This window comes from Leptodactylus fuscus, chromosome 1 (genome assembly GCF_031893055.1).
Source record: "Leptodactylus fuscus isolate aLepFus1 chromosome 1, aLepFus1.hap2, whole genome shotgun sequence".
Classification (NCBI taxonomy): Eukaryota; Metazoa; Chordata; class Amphibia; order Anura; family Leptodactylidae; genus Leptodactylus; species Leptodactylus fuscus.
This window is the reverse complement of record NC_134265.1, coordinates 131,133,438-131,155,402: the sequence shown is the minus strand read 5'-3', so window position 1 is coordinate 131,155,402 and position 21,965 is coordinate 131,133,438. Positions and strand designations below refer to the sequence as shown.

Genomic DNA, 21,965 nt, shown 5'->3' with positions numbered 1-21,965 from the left:
GCTAGCCCCCCCTCAACTAGCCAATAGGCTGACACTTCCTGGAGTAATAGAGACGGAGCTCGGGACAGAAGGCTTCCACCTGCAGCATAGAGGAGTCATCCAGCAGATAGAACGTCTTGTCCCCTCTCCGTTATCATCTGTCTAGCTGGACTGCAGTCATGTCATACGCGTATCTATTCAAGTACATAATCATCGGGGACACAGGTGCGTGGTAGGACATGTGCTGTGTACTGTCTGTATACTGTATAGTGGAGAGTATACAGGGTGTCCAGTAACAAAGCCTCATCCCACAGCAGGGCAGGACCTGCATTGTCCACTACAGCTATGTATGTTCTGCGGCGTTCAGCACTTTACATTGCAGTACTAGAAGTGCAGGAAGGTGTGTCATTGAAAAAATCTGTTTATGAGCTGACCTCATGTGTTGTCACCCAGCTTTCCCAGCATGCTGAATGATAATATATTGATGGCAGTGAATTGCACCATATGTAGTTAGGCTTGATCCTTAAAAGTGTGTTTACAGGACAGTAATCCACTTCAGAAAAATCTCATGTGTATTTCTGCCACATTCTCTTCCCAAAGTGTATTGTCAGCCATAGAAAGTGACATGATGGAACTAGTACTGTAGTCAATCCTCTCACTGGCATCTTTATTCCTGTGCTAGTTGGTTGGAACCAGCCCGGCACCCCCAGGTCCAGTTTAAACTAATGCACAATATGTAAGTTTTATTACAGTCCTGGGGTAACTCTTAATTTTATTTGTCAATGTGACTGTGCTTGAGGATGATGTTGTTTACACAGGATGGGCAATGGAAAGCAGATGCTGCTCCTTTGTGTAATGTCTACCAGACCTGATTCCTCACAGCTGTCTTGAGGGAGTATTGTCTATGTTGCCCCTAAGGCAGGGGTGTCCAACTAAATTTCGTCAAGGGCGGACCACATCAGTCTTCTTGTCCTAGAAGGGCCATTAGTAATTCTGCTGCTGTATAAATGTAGCCATGCCAGTTAGATATAGTTACCGTATTTTTCGGACTATAAGACGCATATAAGGTTTTAGAGGAGAAAAATAGGGAAAAAAAATTTTCAGGCAAAAAATGATAAAATATTTAATGTATGGGAGTTGTAATTTTGGAACAGCTGCAAGGCCACATTGACAGGTGACCCTGCAGCTGTACGGGGATGTATAGGGCGTTTTTTTTGTGTGGCCAGGTGTACTTTTTAGTTATACCATTTTGGGAAATGTTTATTGCTTAGATCACCTTTTATTTAAATCAGAGGCAAAACAGTGAGAAAAACCCGGCGGTTTAGCACTTTTGATTTTGACGTTCACTGTACATAAAAATATTAGTAGAGCGGGCATTTTCAGACACAGGGATACCTAATGTATATGTTTCACAGTATTGTTATACTTTTATATGTGTTCTAGGGAAAGGAGGTGAACTTTTATTTATTTTATTTTTTATTATATTTTTTTAAGTGTGTTTTTTTTTTTTTTTTTTTTTTTTTTTTTACTATTTTATTTTCCCCCGCCTAGGGGGGTTGAACCTGCAATCATTTGATTGCAAGTCCCGTAGACGGCAATACAAGTGTATTGCCGTCTATGGGAGATTCTATACATTACTATCGCGGAGTGTCCTAGACCAGCCGCGATAGTAATATATAGCCATGACAGGCCTGGGAGTCTTCATTAGGCTCCCGGCTGTCATCGGAACAGGTCGGCTCCTGTGGCCTCGCCGTGCAGGAGCCGGCCTGCATCACTAAAGGTATGGGGCCGGTGGGGACCGGCCCCGGGGCTAACTTTAAACTGCCGGGACCTGCGGAGGAGGAGCGGATTTGCAGCATGGCCGCGCTACTGCCACCGCTGGTTTTCTTCAGCGGCAGGAGCGTGACAATCTGCAGGCCCCGGCAGCTAAGACACTCCCCGGCATCCGCCGGTCTATTACAGCAGATGCCGGGGAGTGTCTTAGCTGCCGGGGCCTGCAGATTGTCACGCTCCTGCCGCTGAAGAAAACCAGCGGTGGCAGTAGCGCGGCCATGCTGTAAATCCGCTCCTCCCCCCACATTCAGACTATAAGACGCACCCTCATTTTCCTCCGAAATTTGGGGGGAAAAAAGTGCGTCTTATAGTCCGAAAAATACGGTACATTTATGCACAATATGTAAGCCATGCCAGTTAGATATAGTTACATTTATGCACAATATGTAAGCCATGCCAGTTAGGTATAGTTACATTTATGCACAATATGGAAGCCATGCCAGTTAGGTATAGTTACATTTATGCACAATATGTAAGCCATGCCAGTTAGGTATAGTTACATTTATGCACAATATGGAAGCCATGCCAGTTAGGTATAGTTACATTTATGCACAATATGGAAGCCATGCCAGTTAGGTATAGTTACATTTATGCACAATATGGAAGCCATGCCAGTTAGGTATAGTTACATTTATGCACAATATGTAAGCCATGCCAGTTAGGTATAGTTATTATTAAATATTGTAATAACAAAAATAACCAATGGGAATGAAGTGTGGTCGGTTATTCTGGTTGATTTTTTTTTTTTTTTTTGTTAATCACCCATTACCTTAACACAGTATAGTCCATCTGTAAAAGGATGATTAGTCTATTGCAGTGGACGTGGGGTATTTAAATATGGCGGCAGCTCAGGAGCTGGGTGGCTGCCGCTATAGCCACAGGGTCTCAACTGTTTTATGTATTAACCCCCCAAAGCCTCAGTCACAGATGACTGGGGCGCTATTTTCCGGATGGCTCATAGGTGCTTCCATTTTGGAGTGGATTGCTGGCCCTAGAACAGTGGTTCTTAACCTTGTTTGAGCTACTGAACCCACCAGTTTCATATGCACATTCACCGAACCCTTCTTTAGTGATAAATTAAATATGATTTATTTCCAAATTCAAGACATAGGTATATGTATTTTTACTGGTACACAAAATGAACCGTGCATAGGGTCTAGGGTTCGATCGAACCCTGGTTAAGAACCACTGCCCTAGAAAAAGATTCATTTCAAAACTCCAGAGCTAGTTATTGCATAAGTTCAGTTACAGAAGATGTGAAAGGTCATCTTTAATGCTTCTTTGGATCCTAAATTAGAGAAGTGTAGAAGGAAATTCTGGTTGCTCAGAATATTGTATAAATAGTTTAGAAGTAAGGTTTCCTTCTTTTGGTCACTACTTTCAAGAAAATGTTTCCTCTGACAGCCTGTTTATGTAACATACCAGTCTTTTGCATGCAATTGAACTACTTGTCTTTTTCTGTGCAACAGATGTTAGGGGATCAAAAATTGTATAAGAATTGCTAGCAAAATATGAGCTGTGTCCTAGGACTTTTTTACCTAGACATGATTTTTTTAATTTTTTTTTATTAAAGAGGACCTTTCACCACTTGCGGCATATGCGGTTTTATATACCTGTTGAAAGCCGACAGTGCGCTGAATACAGCGCACTATCAGCTTTCATGTTCTGTGCCCTGGGTGAAAAGCTATCGGTGCCGGTACCGTAGCTCTTCACCGTCAGAAGGGCGTTTCTGACAGTCAGTCAGGAACGCCCTTCCTCACAGTAGCGCCTATTGCGCTGCACTGTGAGAGCGGTGAAAAAGGCCTCCCCCCCCAGTACTTGTCTATGGACGAGCACTATCAGGAGGGGAGGAGGCGTTCCTCACCGCTCTCACAGTACAGCGCTATAGGCGCTACTGTGAGGAAGGGCGTTCCTGACTGACTGTCAGAAACGCCCTTCTGACACTGAACAGCTACGGTACTGGCACTGATAGCTCTTCACCTGGGGCACAGAACATGAAAGCCGGCTGTCTGCTTTCTAGCGGTATATAAAACCGCATGTGCCCCAAGTGGTGAAAGGTCCTCTTTAATAAAATGAACACTAATTTGATGGACTCAAAGTTGTGTAACCAAAGGCCTAAAGAGATTGATGCTTAAAAGTGGAAAATTTGAGACCTGAAATACTATCTAAAATGTGGCCCTGCACTCTCTACCCTAATGTGAAATATAGTATTATCACAGAATAAAAACCTCAACTGGTAATGTCTATGAATGCCCAGTAGGTTGATCTACTAAGGCCATATGATTTTTTTCCCCCGTTATTTGTACAGAATAAGGCAACAACACTATATAAGAAAGTTTTTACATGGTCACCAGGAAATCATTAGTCTACTTAAAACCGTACATGCTAGGGCACTGTTCACAAATTTACATTCATCATACATGTCAAACAATCTGTACTTAAGTGCCAAAAGAAGGCTTTATAACTACATAAGAAAATATAAAATTGCTCTTTTCTGTACCTTGCTTACGGTAAAAATGGATCTGTTTTGTTTGGTTTGGGGGGTTTTTTTTATACAATGTTTAACTGTGAGAGACATATCTTACTGTAGGGCTATGCAGTGATATAGGTCGGGAAGAACTCCCAATGTATACCTGCAATGGAAAGTAAGAGCAAAATGTCAACACTGGTGGTCACACATGCACTGCCACTCGTTTCTGTGGGAGATTGCTGAAGTACAGCGCTCAGCTATATCCTGCAATCCCACAGAAATGAATACCCACCGATCTCCAACCCATCACTCATGTAGTTGGGGAATAAGTTGCTTTTGTTGGTAAACTTCTTTACGTGAATGTAATAGGTGGGCATAGAAGGTAACTTCACTCGCTGTTGTTTTTAAGCTAATTTACATTTAATACTCTCTAAAGGGGGCAATAATAACGATTGCCTGGTTAATATATACAGGGTTTTGTTAAAGGGGTTATCCAGTTTCTATGCTCCATCCTTACTCCCCTACAGATCTACTGTTTGAGGACAGGCTGGCTTCCAGTAATGTTTACATGCCGAAAGCTGCAGTGTTTACTAGCAGTACAAATTGTACCAGTGTGCAGATCTGTCCCATGGATGTCTATGGGACAACGATTCAGTACCAAAACCATGCTTGTAAACATTACACTGGATCTGAGGGGATCTCTGCCGTTACCCTTGTGTAGATCTAACAGTGTTGGCCTATCCTAAGAAAATTGAATAACCACTTTATTTAAATACACATTATCACAATGATCGCTTCTATCCTGTAATGTTAGTCAGGCCTATTTCATTTTTAGAATTTTACCACGATTATTGTACTGTATTCAAATATAACTCTTAAGGTTTTAGAAGACAAATGAAATGTACACAATAAGAAGACTCAGTAAAACATCTTACCTCCCACTGCATTGAAGCTATACTACCGAAACAGCAGTATCTAACTGAAAGTGCAAACTGACAGGAAGCCGTAATCGAGTAAAAATAACTGAGAAAAAAAGGAACCAAGTGAAGGAAAGGGCGCTTTCACGCTTCCATATATGGTTAAATGTATGCATATATTGTACTTTTTATAACGCCTTTAAATTGATAAGACACACCTGTTTAATGAAAATGTGTCATCCAAAATAACTCATTGATAAACATGTTTAAAAAAAAAACAAAAAAAAAACCAAACTTTTGATAATTTATATATTTAACTTTCCGTGTCACTATCTATATATTACGTATATGTAGATAAGTATTTTTTACTCTGGGCACTAAGCCTAATAATAGACTAACAATTGCCAATTCTGTAGGAGATTTCATTGCAGCAGTCACCTCATTTACATTAAATATGATGACATTAAAGGAGGAGATAACACCTGTACAGATAACACTCATAGTCGCCCATCATTACATCCTCTATTGATGATTTCCTCTTCCTCACTGCAGAGAGCGTGGGTGATAGGTACAAACCTCTTCCATAGACCACAATGATTCTCCTCACTAAATGCTGTTAACAGAGCAAAGGAGATATGTGGCAGGACGGCTGCCCTTATAATCATATACAGAAAGTAGAATAAAGAAAATCTTCAATCAAAAAAAACAAAAACCAGATTAGAAAAAAAATTATTCTTTTTATAGAAGTATTTAAGAACAAGGTTACTATTGAGTGTTTATGTATTTTTTTTTAAGTTCTATTTTCTGCAGAACATTTAGGCTTACACGGCCGTAATGTAAGTCCGCAAATGGTCCGCAATTGAGGGTTTTCAATTGCGGATACATTATATTCAATGCGGTCTCTTACACCACCGGATATTTTTTGGTCAGGGTTTTGAGGCCGTATCTGCCTCAAAATCCTCACCAAACAGACGGCTCCCATTGAAATCCGGAAGAAACGGCTCCCGGAAAAAAGCGAGATGCTCATTCTTCAGGCCGAGTTGCCTCGCGATTCAGCCTGAAGACACACCCTCTTCCGGACTAGGCCCATTCATTGCACTAATCCGGAGCCTCAGGATCCGATTCCAAAAAAATTTTAGGTTTTTTTGGATAATAAAATCTCTTCATGAATCTCTTTCCTGAAAGGTATAGAAAAAAACAAATAGACTTTCACTAGGTTCACTCTAGCGTTTGGGCAGTCTTTTCCAGATACCTCTTAAAATCAGCGAAAACCCAGCGGACTCCATTCTAGTCTATAGGGTCCGTAGGTTTCTCACCAAGTCTACAAGTGTGAACCTAGCGTTTGGCATACAAGACTTTTATTTTGTCCTTTCCTTGAGATAGAACATGTTTGTCTATGGTACCTTATATCTATATGGTACTTCTTTCTATATGGTGAACTGTCCATAATGTTAAAAGCATTCTAGTATCAATTTGGCATTGTCTTACCTGTATCTAAATGGTACTACTTTCTATGTGGTAATATAATAATTACTTTATTTATATAGCACCAACATATTTCACAGCACTTTACAAATCAGAGGGCACATGAACTGACAATATGAGACATTACAATGTGACAAAGAAATAAACATCAAACAATAGGAGTGAGGGCCCTGCTCACAAGAGCTTACGTTCTATGAGGAAATAGGGGGACACGAGGTAACAGGGCTTGTTTGCTACAATGGTCCAGCCATTTTTTTAATAAATAAGTTCATCGAACTGAAGCTTCTAGATGGAGGGGGCAGGATCTGAGGAAACGAGGAAGAAGGATGGATTAGGATAACAAATGTTAGTGTAGTGTGCAGAGGTGCGAAACAATGTGATCAGGTCATGTGATGAACCTGCCTAAACAGATGTCATTTTAGGGCAGTTTTGAAGTTGCTGTAGTTGGGTATTAATCTGATTGTCTGGGATAAAGAGTTTCAGACAGCTCAAGAAAAGTCTTGGAGACGAGAGAGGGATGTTTGGACAACAGAGGATGCAAGTCTATGGTCACTAGCAGACCGGAGAGGATAGTTATAGGGGTAAACAATGACAAGAGAGGAGGTATAGGGGGGTGCAGCACTATGGATATTGTATTCTGTGATGGATGGGCAACCAGTGCAGTGACTAACACTAGCTAGATGCATTTGTACTGGTTTGACATAAAGAAGAGTCTGGTGGCTGCATTCAGGACACGTTGTAGACGGCGGAGTTTAGTAAGTATAAGCCCAATTAGAAGAGAAGTGCAATAGTGAAGACCATCTTAAAAGCTTTAGAAAATCAATTTGGCGTTGTCTTACCTGCCTGCTAGAAATGATTCCCTTTTGTTCATCCTGCGGCATGGAGAGTTCTGTGTTTAGTTGATATTGCCCTTGCCAAATAATATAGTTTGTATAAACTTCACCGCTTCCTTATCTTCCCGGGATGCCTCCCACCTGATGGTTTACATTCCACAACCTCCATCCTCATCTTACTCTACATTCTTAAAGGAGGGGCACTTGTGATATACACTAAACTGTATTATATAGTATTACTCTCAGTAGGAGAAACAAAATAGCAGTCTTGAAGTTATGCTGAAATAAAAGATGTTATAAGGCAAGGTTTTGGTACAACTCAGATCACTTCATCAGGAAATGATGAAGTGATGTATTCTTAATACAAATTGTACAGCGCTGCATAATATGTTGGCGCTATATAAATAAAATTTATTATTATTATTAATATCCATTCCATTCAAACTGCAGTACACATGGTCTTGCGATTATGATCCCATAAGAAGAGCATGTGAGCACTGTACCTGAGTTGGACCGCCACTAATACATTTATTTCTTTTTCAGTTAAGGATAAAAAAAAACAACACTCAGGTGTTTGTTTTATATTTTTTTTCCCCTTGAGTTATGTCTTTAAGACCATCCCCTCAAAATCAATAATTTTTTTTCTTTTTAATTTACACAGTGTTCCCTCGCTTGAATTCACCTTTTACAATATGAAATCAAATACTAATGTTTTTTTTTCTCCAAACATTTGGAACTACTATGTGATTCCAGATTGATCAGTTCCCAAACCCTTGTTCTTCTGGCCTACCTCTTCTGTCTCTTAATGCTCCCTCTTCCTCCTCCGCTTCTCACTCAATATGCTTTTCATAATCCCTGTATCACAAATACTGCCCATAAGGGGCATTTGTGTAATAAAATTCCCCTACATAGTATGATGGCGCCCTTCTCACAGTAAAATGCCCCAAGTTCCCACACAATCTGGGCACATGAAGTAAGGGCGGGTTCACACCTGCGCCCGATCTCCGCTTTGTGTTTCTGTCTTCTGCCTGAGAAACTGGACAGGAGATGGAAAAACGGCAGTCAGTGTCCGCCTGTGAGCATCTTCTGGTCTCCACGGTGAAACCAGGTTTGTTTGTTTTTTTTAACTGGACACAAAGTCCTGTATGTCCGACTTTGTGTCCGGTTAAAAAAAAAAAGGGTTTCGCCATGGAGAGGCAGAAGACGTTCACGGGTGGTCACTTTGCAAACCCATTCAAGCGAATAGGTTTGAAAACTGACTACCGGTTTCCATTGCCTGTCCAGTTTCTCGGGCAGAAGACAGAAACCTGCAAAGTGGAGACCGGGCGCAGGTGTGAACCCGCCCTAAGTGGTGAGTTTTCGTCTCCGTACTTACATTTCTTAGCACTCTATCTTCTTTCTCAGCTCCTGGTGCTGGCACTCCTTTATGTCATAGAAATGCCCTGTGAAGATAAATCCTAGAGTTGTTTGTCAAGCTAGATTATGACCACTGGTGAATAAGCAGACAGAATAGTGAATAGAATCACCCTACCTACTCAAAGTATGAGAATACTAATTCTCACAGATTGAGGGATGCCAGCATCTGTCCAGGTGACTCCACTACTCCATCTTCTAAGATGTTATTCATCCATGGTACCCATACAAAAATGACAAGAATAAACTACTAGAGGAGCAGTCAGTCTTATTATACTATAAAGTTATAGAGATTATATAAAAATTCATGTAAATAGATTTAATATATAAATCCACTATATATGCTGAATGAATATTCTGTGAAGTTCCTCAGATGAATGGGCTCCCACAGTAGATGCAGTTAGTAAGGTTTTCCAAAGCTTCTTCCCCACAGGAGTGGCACAAGTTTTGCTGTCCGCTTGAAATGTCGGACATCTTTGGGAACGGACAGCTAAGGACAGACACGGACAGAAAAAGAACGCACCCGATATCCATTTAAATCAGTGCAAAATGTCACGGACACTAGCTGTACAAGATTTTGCACAGACGTTAGCAGCGGACACTAGCTGTCGGATACCGACGGTAGTGTGAACGCTCCCTTAGATATCAGCATCACCATAGAATGGGTATTTTCTGAAGAGGCTGGTTCAAGTTCAGGTTTTCCTGAAAAATATTTACACTTTAACATCCCTTTGCATATCATCAAAAGAATTTTCACTGAAATGAATATTACTAGTATCAGGAGGCACCCCTACAAGATAAAATGGAGAATTCCTGAAATCCAGCCTTCTAGTCCTGTAAATCTGTTGACTGGATTTAACCAGGATATCCACTCAGGCCAAGTGGCATCTTTTTCTGAGTGAATTTTCTGGAATTCTTCCATTAGTCTCCTAGCTTCCAGCTATTTCTGAGAATTCTGTGTTTTTAACAATGTTTTGTGATCTCCCCCGCATTCCTCACACATCTCTAATCTTCAAGACCTTGGTTGACAATCTTTCTCAGTATTGTATAACCATTGTGTAATTAAAGATGTACTTTCATGTCCTCAGGCACATGCGGTTTTATACACCGCTAGAAAGCTGAACCCAGAGCACTGTCGGCTTTCCCGTTATTTGCCTGGAGATATCAGTGCTGTTGGTTTTGGCACCAATCTCTGCCTACTGTCAGAAGGGCTTTCCTGACAGGCTAGCTGCGCCGTGAGGATCGCACCCCTTCTTTACCGACAGTACTAATCCATAGCTTTATACTGTTAGAGGGGGAGTCTTTTACCACCAAGCCATGACACTGAGCTGTTTGGAACGCCCCCCCTAGTAATAGTCTATGAACAAGTACAGTCGGGAGGGACATTCCTTACAGCTGGGCAGTAAGGAAAACTCCCTCTGACAGTACAGAGCTATGGACAAGTACTATCGGGAGGGGCGTTCCTCACAGCCCAGCTAGACTGTCACAAACGCCCTTCTGACAGTGGACTGATATCTCCAGCCCTGGGGCACATAACAGGAAAGTCAACAGTGCACTGAATTCAGGGCACTGTCAGCTTTCTAGCAGTGTATAAAACCACATGTGCCCAAGGACATGGACTGACTTCAGCACACTGTCTGCTTTCTAGCGGTATATAAAACTGCATGTGCCCGAGGACATGAAAGACCTATAAGTACCTGGGCGTGCTCCTCAATAATAAACTGGACTGGGCTGATCACTTGGATGTGCTGCACAGAAAGGGTCACAGCAGGCTCTACCTGCTCAGGAGGATGTGTTAGCATCAGCCATCTTCTATGGAGTGGCCTGCTGGGGGAGTAGCATGCCAGCCAGGGACACAAATAGACTTGAAGGCTGATCAGAAGGGCCAGCTCTGTCCTGGGGAGCCCTCTGGACCCAGTACAGGTGGCGGGTGACAGAAGGACACTGTCTGTGGTAAGCTCCATGCTGGAGAACAACTCCCATCCCATGTATGAGACCGTGACAGCACTTGGCAGCACTGTAAGTGACCGTCTTCTTCACCCCAAGTGTGAGAAGGAGCGCTATCTGAGATCCTTCCTCCCAACCGCGATCAGGCTGTATAATCAACATCAGGCTAAGCAGAGATCACTCCGCACAGAGAACTAAATGATCCTTAGTAGAGATGAGCGAGTACTATTTGAAACTCCCGTTTCAAATAGCACGCACCCATAGGAATGAATGGATGCAGCCTTTGCCTGGCACGCAGGGGGTTAAGCAGCCAGCTGCCGGCAAAGTCAGCGTGCTGGCCGCTTCCGTTCATTCCTATGGGTGCGTGCTATTCGAAATGGCCATTTCGAATAGACTCGCTCATCTGTAATCCTTAGGCTTTCTTTTTTTTCTTCTTAGTTGCTATGACTCCTAGCATCTTTTTCTGTCTGCTATGAGCTTGTATGTGCTCTTTCTTGAATTTATATTACTATATAACCCATGCTGCTTTAACGCACTGAATTTTCCCATGGTGGGACTATTAAAGGATTATCTTTAAGCCAATTGACCATGTTACATAAATGATAATATATTCCAGACAGCCCCCGTCATGTAGGTTTTTTTCTGTCCGCTTGAAAAGTCGGACATCTTTACAAGCGGACAGTGAAGGAAGGGCACGGAGTGCAAAAGAACGCACCCGATCGCCATTTAAATGAATGACAAGTGTCACGGACACAGCTAGTGTCCGCTCCTAATGTCCGTGCCAGATTTTGAACGGACACTAGGAGCGGACACTACCGGTCGGACACTGACGGTAGTGTGAACGCCCCCTAAGGGATAGGCGTCCGTTATACTGTCCGTTTTTTTTTGTTTGTTTTTGTTTTTTTCTGCACATGCTCATAAAGCAGATGCAAAAAAATGGACAGTATAAAAACAGACACTAATAGACACTGATGCTAATGTGTTCATTAAATGGGTCAGGAAAAAAATGGACACATTAACATCAGTTAGTATCCGCTAATGTCTGTTATGATAGGTGTGTTTGTAAAAATGAAAATCTCACAGCATAGACTATCAGAATGGATAACCAACAGTAGTGTGAACCCACCCTAAGAGAAATTCCTGAAATAATTTACTACTAGTAGAAAAGTCAGTTATTTTACGGTGTTTCTTGGCTAAAAATATTGACTGTCCTAAGGATGCATCACTAATGTAAGATGTGTTGGGGTCTGACACCCATCACCCAACATCTATTAGCTGAAACCTTTTCACTCTTGTGTTATGTGTGCTATACAACAGTCCCTATTATGTATATATATAAAATTAATTACATGTTTTGTTGTGTGTTTTTATTTTTATTTTACAGGGGTGGGAAAATCCTGTCTACTGCTGCAGTTTACAGATAAGAGATTTCAGCCGGTCCACGATTTGACAATAGGTGAAATATTTGATTTTTGGTGTGATGTGCATTTTCTGCATTTATTTTGAAAGCTCTCTTTGTGATGTGCGTTTTTCATGATTACACAATTGTGTATATACATCACATATGCAGTATTGCTGTACGCAACAGTTCTACATTAGCCCCTGTTACCCATACGTTGTGCTAAACACGTATTTCGTCTAGTATCAGTTTTTATAAGAGTATTCCTATGAGCGGGGGGTCCTAATGGACTCCCCCCCCCCCCCCCCCCTCTTTATGTGTCGGATTGTGTCCATATTTACTTTGAATTGTTATTGTGTTGCTGTTGTTTTGTCGATTGTTTAATTTTATGTTAAGAAAAATTTGTTAATAAAAATTATCTGATTTTTAAAAAAAAAAAAAAAAAAGTATTCCTATGGCATAAGTTTATAGTATATTGACTGGATAAGCATATAATGTCTGATCTGATGGCGACCCCCAGAAGAACTGATGTATTAATACCTCATTAATGTATGTGACAAGTGAGAGCGCTCGTGCTATTTTTACTATGTTCTTTTTAGTCGCAAAAACTTGCACATCATTGGCGAATTATTTCTCTTTTCTTCCCAGGAGTTGAGTTTGGAGCCCGAATGATCAATATTGATGGAAAACCCATTAAATTGCAGATATGGGACACGGTGAGATGGAGTAACAAATTTATTCTGAGTGCTGTAGAGTTAATGATGCTCCCATGAAGCCACAGGAAATCCTTATGGCTTCATGAATTTGTTATTTGGAGGGATGTTTGAAGCACTTTTGTATATTATCTTGCGATTTTACAGAAGCTCTGAATTATTGGATTTGTCGGTTATTTGTCCGTCTCCAGTTAACTCGTAAAATATAATACTGTAGGTATTATTGATGCATTGGTTGCCTCAAAAAAAAAATAAAAAAATTTATGCTTGTGTGTTTTTTTTAATTTCAGGCCGGACAGGAAAGTTTCCGATCTATTACACGTTCTTATTACAGAGGTGCTGCAGGAGCACTGCTTGTGTATGATATCACTAGGTAAGTGCAACCATAACCTGACCCTTTATTCACTGGGAGGGGACTTTAAGGATGGAACAGATGGGATGAAAATGTGGTGGTTTTTGGCCACTGTGTAACCACCACAGAAAAAACGCAACATTTTACATACTCCGCAAAGTGAATGAAAATGCAGGTAGAATAAAAATTAGATTTAGGTTGAGGCCCCATGATGCAGAAACGCAGCTTGTTGTTGTTGTTTTTATGTGCCAAGGCCAAGAACGGCTACAAAAGAAATGGGGAAAAATATAGGAAGTACTTTTACCTTCTACTCAATCTTCTCCTGGCTTTGACTCAAAAACCGCCTCAAAATCTGTGGCCTTAGCCTTAAAGGGGTTGTCCAATCTCAAGGATCCTATCTATACTGGTAGCTTAAGTAAATTAAAGACTTTTCCTATATATATTGCTTTAGAAATGCTGCTTTGTTTGCCTGGTATGTGAACTTATTTCTCCCATTGTTTACACTGCGTTACCATAACCGAGGCGCTGTAGGATAAGTGATGTCACTCACTGGTATCTACAGCTCTGCGGTTCAGCTAATTGTCTGTTATCTCTCTATGTAAACACACAGATAACACTGAACCCCTTCTCTACAAGCATCTGCATATTATTTCATCTGCATAAGTATTGTGATATCTTAGTGTCCTAGCACATAAATAGTGTGACTCTTGGAAGCAGCTCACCTTTTTTCTGATCTTTTTTTCACTTACCTATGTGGTCTCTGTATTTTAACAATATGGATTAAAAGTTAAATTTTATTTGAAAATCTGGATGGGAAGCAGTCGTCTTTTTCTATGTTCATCTTAGTGTCCTGTTAAGCAGAAGGGAGGGGGGGGTGGAGGTTCAGGAAGTGAGAAGATGAGACAAAAGGCAGAATGCTGAAACGGGGAGATGGGAAAACCCCTTTAAAGGGAATCTGCCACAAGTGTGAAGCATATTAAATCAGCAACAAAGTTAGTTAGGTCAGGCTGACGTGAATGGCCTGACCTTGTAGCACTTTGGCACAAGTTTGCTGTTCTTGGTGCTCCAGGCTGCTCATTTTCATATTGTGAAATATAGGAATTTCTCAGCTTGAATTTTCATAGGAAAAAGGGTGTTGAATCCTAGTGAGTCTGACCTATAGAACTGTGTCACTGGTTTAATATGCTTCACCCTTGTGATAGTTATGGGTTTTGGAAGGTGGGGACTAAAATTTGAAAACCTAAATTGGTCCTAAAAGACTTAAGAAATCTCATCTGCATGCATTGGTCCACAAAGCGTGCAGAAATTGACCTGTATTGCAGTATCTCAATTATGTACTGCAGATTTCATCCTTTGCAGTGAAATCTGTAGCAAATCTGCAGCATTTCTGCCACTAAAGCTTATAAAAGAGGACCTTTCGCCAACTCCAGTTCTTGGTATGTTAATAGGTGCCCTACACTAATTCCAGTACAGTTGGAATTTCTTTTCTCTAGCCCCCACCATTCCCAAGTAAGAGATGCTGTTAATTTGGAACTTCAGCTGCTACCTAGGCTTTGTACTGTCAGGTGGGTGGTGTTGGGCAAGAGCAGGTAAGGAGTGCGAGTCAGAGCTCCAATCAGAGGTGGACAGTGTCAGAGCTCAGAATCGCACCCCTTGTCTGCTTCTGCCTGATCGTACGGAGTCTAAATGGCATATAGGGCTCCAAAAAATCACTTATTGCTTTGGGGGTTAGAGAAAACTTCCAACTGTACTGGAATCAGTGGATGAGTACAAATTAACTCCATCCCATCATCCGCTATAATAGTACAGTGCCGCTGGGGAGGACTTCCTGCAAACCGCTGTACTATTACAGCAGAAGCATGGTGCGCACACAAGCTGTGTATGTACCATGCCTAGTGGGTGTCAGCCGTTACATAGAGTATGGTTGTCACTTTCCTCTAATATCCATGTTCAGAGCTGAGCACATCTTGCTGTGTGCCCATATATCCATTTGACATTCATATGTGTGCTACTATGGTAGAAGAAAGAACAGTATAGAAAATTGTGTGGTGCATTTTCGCCTTTAACACCTTATGAATATGTAAATTGTAGGGCTAAATAAAAATGTTAGTAAAAAAAAAAAAAAATTGAACCGTGTACATTTTACCTCCATTTGTCTTAATTCCCGTGAAATGCTTTTAGGTTTAAGATACTTTGTATACACTTTTTTGGCTTATTTAAGTGGTGCAGTTTTGAAAATTTATGGGGTTTTCTAATACAGGAGGCTTTCAAAACCCCTTCAGAACTGAATTAATCCTTTGAAAAATGGGTTGGTAATTTTGAAAATTGCTGTTTGACTTGTAGGCCTTAACTTGTAGGCCTATAATGTCCATAAAATAAAAAAAATAAAGGGTGATTAAAGTTTGACACCAACATAAAGCAGAAATTTTCTAATTTGAGTGTTATGACTAGCTGTATGGAAAGCAGTTTAATTTAAAAATTTAAATTGCATATTTAAAAAAAAAAAAAAAAAATCCTATTTTTTTCGTAATTAAATACAAAACTTATTGACTAAAATTTAGCACCAAGACGAAGTACTAAGTATGAAGTCACAAGCAGACAACACTCCCGAACAGAAACCCATGCACAGATGTGAACCAAGCCTAGGTTTCCTATGTGAATGGAGCAGTAGTGGGCATGCATGATCACCACTCTATTTGTTTGTATGGGACTGACAGATCACTGCATTCTATATCCAGAAGAGTGAGCTTTCTATAAGCTCCCTAGAAGCAAATGGAGCATTGGTGAAACCTGTGCACATACTATATTGTAGTAAATGCTTGTCTACTTCATGAAATAACAATGAAAGAACATCTTTTCCATAGTACTTTGCATTGTGCCATTCTTCTGTTATTCTTCCTAGAAAATTATGAATTGAGAATTAGTTGTTATAAGTTGAGGGTATTGTCAGATGTACAGAAAGTAGACTTTATAAAACTACTACATGAATCAAAAACACTATAAAACCGAATATATCTTATTTTAATTAGTAAAAAAATATATAGTTTACTACGTACGATCATACTCTTGTCTGTCTTTCGTTTTATTTTCCACCAAAGTAAATTATCACTTGGATAGATTGGTAACTATTGTTATTGTTACTTTGTCAGGTTTGCTTTATTCCTTTATCTAGACCTTCTTTCTCAATGTTGCACCAGTAACTGTCATTTATTTTGTTGCACATTCAGGCGGGAGACCTTTAGCCACCTCACTTCATGGTTGGAAGATGCTCGACAGCACTCCAGCAGCAACATGGTCATCATATTGATTGGAAACAAAAGGTGCAGTTTTTTTTGTTTTTTTTTTGTAGGCTTTTCCCCATACATCTTATAACAAAAGGCATTCTATAATTATATCCCCAAGTCTGCCAGTAATATTATTAGTTTCTTACATGTAATGATTGTTCTTGGCACTGTTTGGACCTTGGCAGTTCCACCTGTAATCCCTGCATAACTCCTTCCTGTGGGTAGTCACCAAGTATTGCTCTTCAGACTACATAGCTCAGAAGTTCTCTGTCTGCAAAGCTGAGGTTTCCGAATACTCTTCAGCTGGATCTAGGAAATATTGTTGAATAAGCATGATCACAAGCAGGGAAGCCAGCAACTCTCAGAATCTATGGTCTGCATCTGTAGATGTATGACCACAGATTAATTGGTGCTTCTTGGTCAGACCCAGTATTAACATAAGAATACAACTGGACTACCAAGAGGTATGCTGGGAACCTTAATCTGATGCAAGATATTTAAGTATACGAACAAACCAGATGTTCATATTTGCATTGGTTGTAGATTTAATGTATTCATTTTCTTGGGAAAACTTCTTTTAAGTCTACTTGTTTGCACATATTGAGAAGAAGAGGCAGCTATTCAAATCATGAGCATTTACATCAGAAAAGAATGTATTAGGATATAGTCTTTTACATGGGTAATATCAGGAGGAAATTTTCATCTCTCAAATCCCTAAAGAGTATTCTTTGCCCAGGCGCCCTTGTATTGTTGCAGTTTGTAAGATGGGTGTACATTGTAAATGGCTGGATGGAGCTCTTGTATAGCACAACTGTTCTGTTCTATCCTCCAACATCCAAAAGTTCAGATTGACCAGCTTAATAGATCATCAGGTCTTTGCCATACTCTGCACTGCCCAATACTGCATTGAGGGCATCTACTTGGCATGCAAATGGAATGAATCAGTCATTGAAACCCCGGTTTCTTGGTGTCATTCTTAGCACCATTGTTTTGCTAAGCAGACGTTGAGAGATCATGGAATGTATTGCTATCACTATGTATAACTTGGAAAAATATGCAAATCTGTTTTCCAAGATGTAAATAGGAAAACAGTTCCTCTGTTTGCTGCCCTCTAGAGTTTGGCTAAACCTCGCATCATAGCATTAAGGCTTGTTGAAAAAGTTGTGCATGATGTTTAAGGGGGCTTCCCCTAGAGGGCAGCAAACAGAGGCACTGTTTTTCTATTTACATCTTGGAAAACAGATTTGCATATTTTTCTCATAATCCCCCAGTGGAGCGAAAACTGCTTTTGTAAGTCTCCATATACCTGTGAAGGTGATCTCTCCTTAAGGAGTGATAATATCCCCAGAACCTATGTATAACTTGTGAGCACCTGAGATTGTAGTTAGTTAAGCCATAGATGTAGTGCAACCAGAGGCTCTTCCTAGTAAGATGATAATGCGATAGTCAGAATTACGGAGTGGACATACCATTTTATAATATTATATTATTATAATATTATTTTTACAGCTTAATAAAGCATATGGCCTTGTGGAACCATAGCTGACGTTGCCCAATCTTCCTCAGTACTTTGTGTAACACATATTCATCCTTCCATTTCACAGTGACCTGGAAGGCCGTAGAGATGTTACAAGGGAAGAAGGAGAAGCTTTTGCCCGGGAACACGGGCTGATCTTTATGGAAACTTCTGCCAAAACTGCAGCTAATGTGGAAGAGGTAACAGTCAGACAAATTGGGTAACTAAGATTCAATTCCTTATTTTTGTTTCTAAATTGATCTAGTTTTTTTCTCTCCCAAGGCCTTTATCGGTACTGCCAAAGAAATCTACAAGAAAATTCAGCTTGGGCTCTTTGACGTAAATAATGAGGTAAGTAACGGTCACAAAACGGAAATCTCCTTCTCCTCACATATTTTAGCTCCTACTAGTTTAAACTTTTTTTTTTTTTTTTTCTCTCTAAAGGCCAACGGGATAAAGGTCGGACCTCAGCAATCATTAACTGAGCCTCTAGGGGGAGCACGACAAAGCCAGGCAGAAGGGAGAGGTTCCTCTGGATGCTGCTAAGGATAAAGGGTTACATTTGAAGATGAAGGGGTCCAATTTCCGGCTCATCCTATCTGTGCGCCTCTTTCCTATTTTAGTGTTTTGTCTTTCTCTTCCTATTTAAATTATTGGCCTCTCTTCCTATTTCAATGCACACATGAGAGGTATTATTCTCTAGTCCTAGTGTCATTTCATTCTCCTGCTCAGTGTAGCAACTATTAAATATTTGTTTCTATAAAAACTAGCGGTATTAATACTATTATATTGCAAACCACTTAAATGAAGGAAAAGAAAACCAATCTGTTCACATTCCACTGTTATTATACTGAATGTGGATCTGCAAAGGGAATTTACAACCAAATATATACCTGCCTGGCTCACTGTTTACACAGAATGAATGCTAGTGGAAGCTTGGTATCCAACTCAATCCTAGTGACGATGCTAACCATCAGATTTCATGGATCAGCCTTGATATGAGCAGGGTACATGAATTATGTCTGCTAGACACCAGATGGCCTTCAGTTTCAAGAATGTGCCGCCATCCTATTGCAGCTGTACTGCATATTCTGTAGGTACAAACTTTTGATGATGGGCTCTAGAGTAACGCACTTATGTGGAGCAAGAGATTTTAGGCTAGGACATGTGTTATGCAACATGAAGATCGCGTATCAATATTGCATCTAATCATTTCCGTAGTGGTTACATTGCAACATGAAAACTGGAAACAATCCAGATCTGTTGGATTTTTGGTTGGAAGTCGCATGTGACTTTTTCATAGCCTACAATACAAGTCTCAAATTGAAACTGAGACTTCATCATGATCTTAGCTGTGAGTTGCTAAATCGCAGATCTAACATAGTTGTGTAAACAAGTGGCACTTTTTATTATTTTTTTTTTGGTCACGCAACTTGTCTGAAACTAGTTTTTCGCATGACCCATGTTGCCATGTAGCCCTAGCCTTAAATTAGAGGATATAGTGCAGTTTGTGTTTCAAGTGGGGATGCATAGGTTAAAAACAGTCCACTTTCCACTATTTACATCTGAAGGTGGTCATGGATGGAAACATATAAAAGCACTCTTATTTTATGCTATATCCAGGTTACTAAAGCTATGAAGATTTTGTTATATCAATTATAAAAGATATGGGAATTGCTTTAACTTTTTATTGGTGTTAAAGATTGGAATAGGAGCATTAAATCAGTTAATGGAAAAGAAAGTATGTTTGCAGAAATGCACTTGAAAATTGTTCCCATTGCTGTACATAAATTACAGTGTATGTCACTTTAAGAACCTGCATCTTGATAGTTAAAGGGTTAACCGACTCTTTTTCATAAATGACTTTTCCTCTGGATAAAAGATCAGTGGGGGTCCAAAATCCGAAACCCCTGCTGATCAGCTGTTGGAATGGGTTGTGACATCCTCACTGCTTACATCACACGCTCTGTTTCATGGCATAGAAATGAATTAGACAAAGATGTTGCATAGTATGGCTGCTATGAAACCCAGCATGCGATGTAAATAATAGAGGTCATGCAGCGCCTGTTAAACAGCTGATCAGCGAGGATCCAGGTGTGGCACCCTCACTGACCTTATTATTGAAGATGGGCCTTCCATCAAATGGAGTTGATTACTCATTTAAAGGGCTATTCCCTTTTGGGACATTTATGGCGTATTCTGTCGATTTGCCATATATGTCCCATAGATGCTCACATCTACCTCGAGAACTGGAGCCCCCAACCACAAAATCGCTCTCCATTCACTGCTGTATGTGCAGCTTTTCCCATTCCCTTCTATAAGACTTCAGAGATTAGTCAAGCTCGCCTGTTTTGCTATTTTTGGAGGTCCCATAGAAGCCACTAAAAAAAAAGCTGCACAAGCACGTTGTACTCTCTATTCACTGCATTCGTGATGCAGGATTTAAGGACTGCGTTTTCGAGATAGATGTGGATGCCACGTGTGAGATCTACATCTAAGGGACGTTTATGGCATATCCTGTGAATGTCATAAATGTCTCAAATATGAGCAACACTTTTTACCACTATTGGAACAAGGATAACATTGAGAGCAAGTTGTCACGTTTGTGGCCAACATTACTTGAATTTACCTTAAAGGGGTTTTCCGTTCACTTGCATGCATAATATATTGATATGATTTGTAATAAATGTATAATGGATCAGTGCCCTCACACGTCACTAAAAATAAGTTAGACTTCTTTTGAGCGCCGTATGACTTATCTCCTATTAGTCATTTCTTAGCTATCTCTAGAGACCACCTTGAAACTATTAGGTCCTGCATCTTCACTGGGAGTTTCTGCATTTGGACCCTTAACGATATTAATAATACATTGATAATACATTTTGATATTGATAATACATTTAGGACCGATCCTGTCAATGAATGAATGCTGGTGGATTCATTGGAAAACCCCATGGACAACATTAGTAGTAATTCCCTTGATAAACATAGCATGTTAACTCAGATTGCCTTTACACGTCTGTCTTATTTATTGATTACTTGTATGTATATACAAACTGAAACTTGTTTTTTTTGCAAAAAAACATCTTTATTTGTATGATATTCTTCTGTCTTTGCAGGGTTTTGTTAAATGTTTTGGGTTTTTTTCAATGTACTGAATTTTAATTTGTGTTTTGCACTTTAATGCCTGTAGGTAGGTACCAGAGGATGCCATAAAGTATATACCGCTTTATGTATTCGTCTTCTGGTTGCCAATGAATGTGTTAATAAACTTTTTCCCATGTTAATGTCTTTTGGAAATGTTTGTTGTATACACTCTCTAATATCATCATAAGCTTATCAATTCCCTTTAACAATAGAACTGGCATAATAAATGCGTAGCGGCATGGGTAGCATTAAGAATAAGGCAAACCTTGCAATTGCCACAGACTAGGGTATACCAAGAGATGAGACCCCCAGCAGAAGCTTAAGGGTGCATTCACACTGAGTAAACGCTAGCTTATTTTGTAGAGTAAAATTACACTTGTAAATTTTGCTATCCCATTGACTTCAATGACATTTTACAGGCGTATTTTTACAGGCGTATTTTTTACAGGCGTATTTTTACACTTGTAAAAAAATATCATTGAAGTCAATGGGATAGCAAAATTTACAAGTGTAATTTTACTCTACAAAATAAGCTAGCGTTTACTCAGTGTGAATGCACCCTAACAGTGAAAGGTAATGAAAGACCATCAGTGATAGCAGTTTCTATGGACTCGGCCTGCTTTTCTTGTCTTGCACTGACCTGGCCATCTAGCTTATCACATCAAGTTATAGTACTT

General features: G+C 40.1%; 1 protein-coding gene across 1 annotated transcript; it reads left to right on the top strand.

Moving 5' to 3' along the window:
* The first annotated feature begins 48 nt into the window (after positions 1-48).
* Positions 49-21,432, top strand: RAB2B (RAB2B, member RAS oncogene family). Its single transcript, XM_075276685.1, has 8 exons — positions 49-204; positions 12,262-12,333; positions 12,925-12,992; positions 13,280-13,362; positions 16,569-16,661; positions 18,230-18,341; positions 18,424-18,492; positions 18,586-21,432. The coding sequence occupies exons 1-8, from the start codon at positions 159-161 to the stop codon at positions 18,685-18,687; spliced, it is 645 nt and encodes a 214-aa protein (XP_075132786.1). The 5' UTR covers positions 49-158; the 3' UTR covers positions 18,688-21,432.
* The last annotated feature ends 533 nt before the right edge of the window (positions 21,433-21,965 follow it).

Coding starts and splice junctions, on each gene's coding strand:
- RAB2B (XM_075276685.1), top strand. CDS start 159: ATGTCATACGCGTATCTATTCAAGTACATAATCATCGGGGACACAG. Junction 12,993..13,279: donor AATTGCAGATATGGGACACG/GTGAGATGGAGT, acceptor TTTTAATTTCAG/GCCGGACAGGAAAGTTTCCG. Junction 18,493..18,585: donor TCTTTGACGTAAATAATGAG/GTAAGTAACGGT, acceptor TTCTCTCTAAAG/GCCAACGGGATAAAGGTCGG.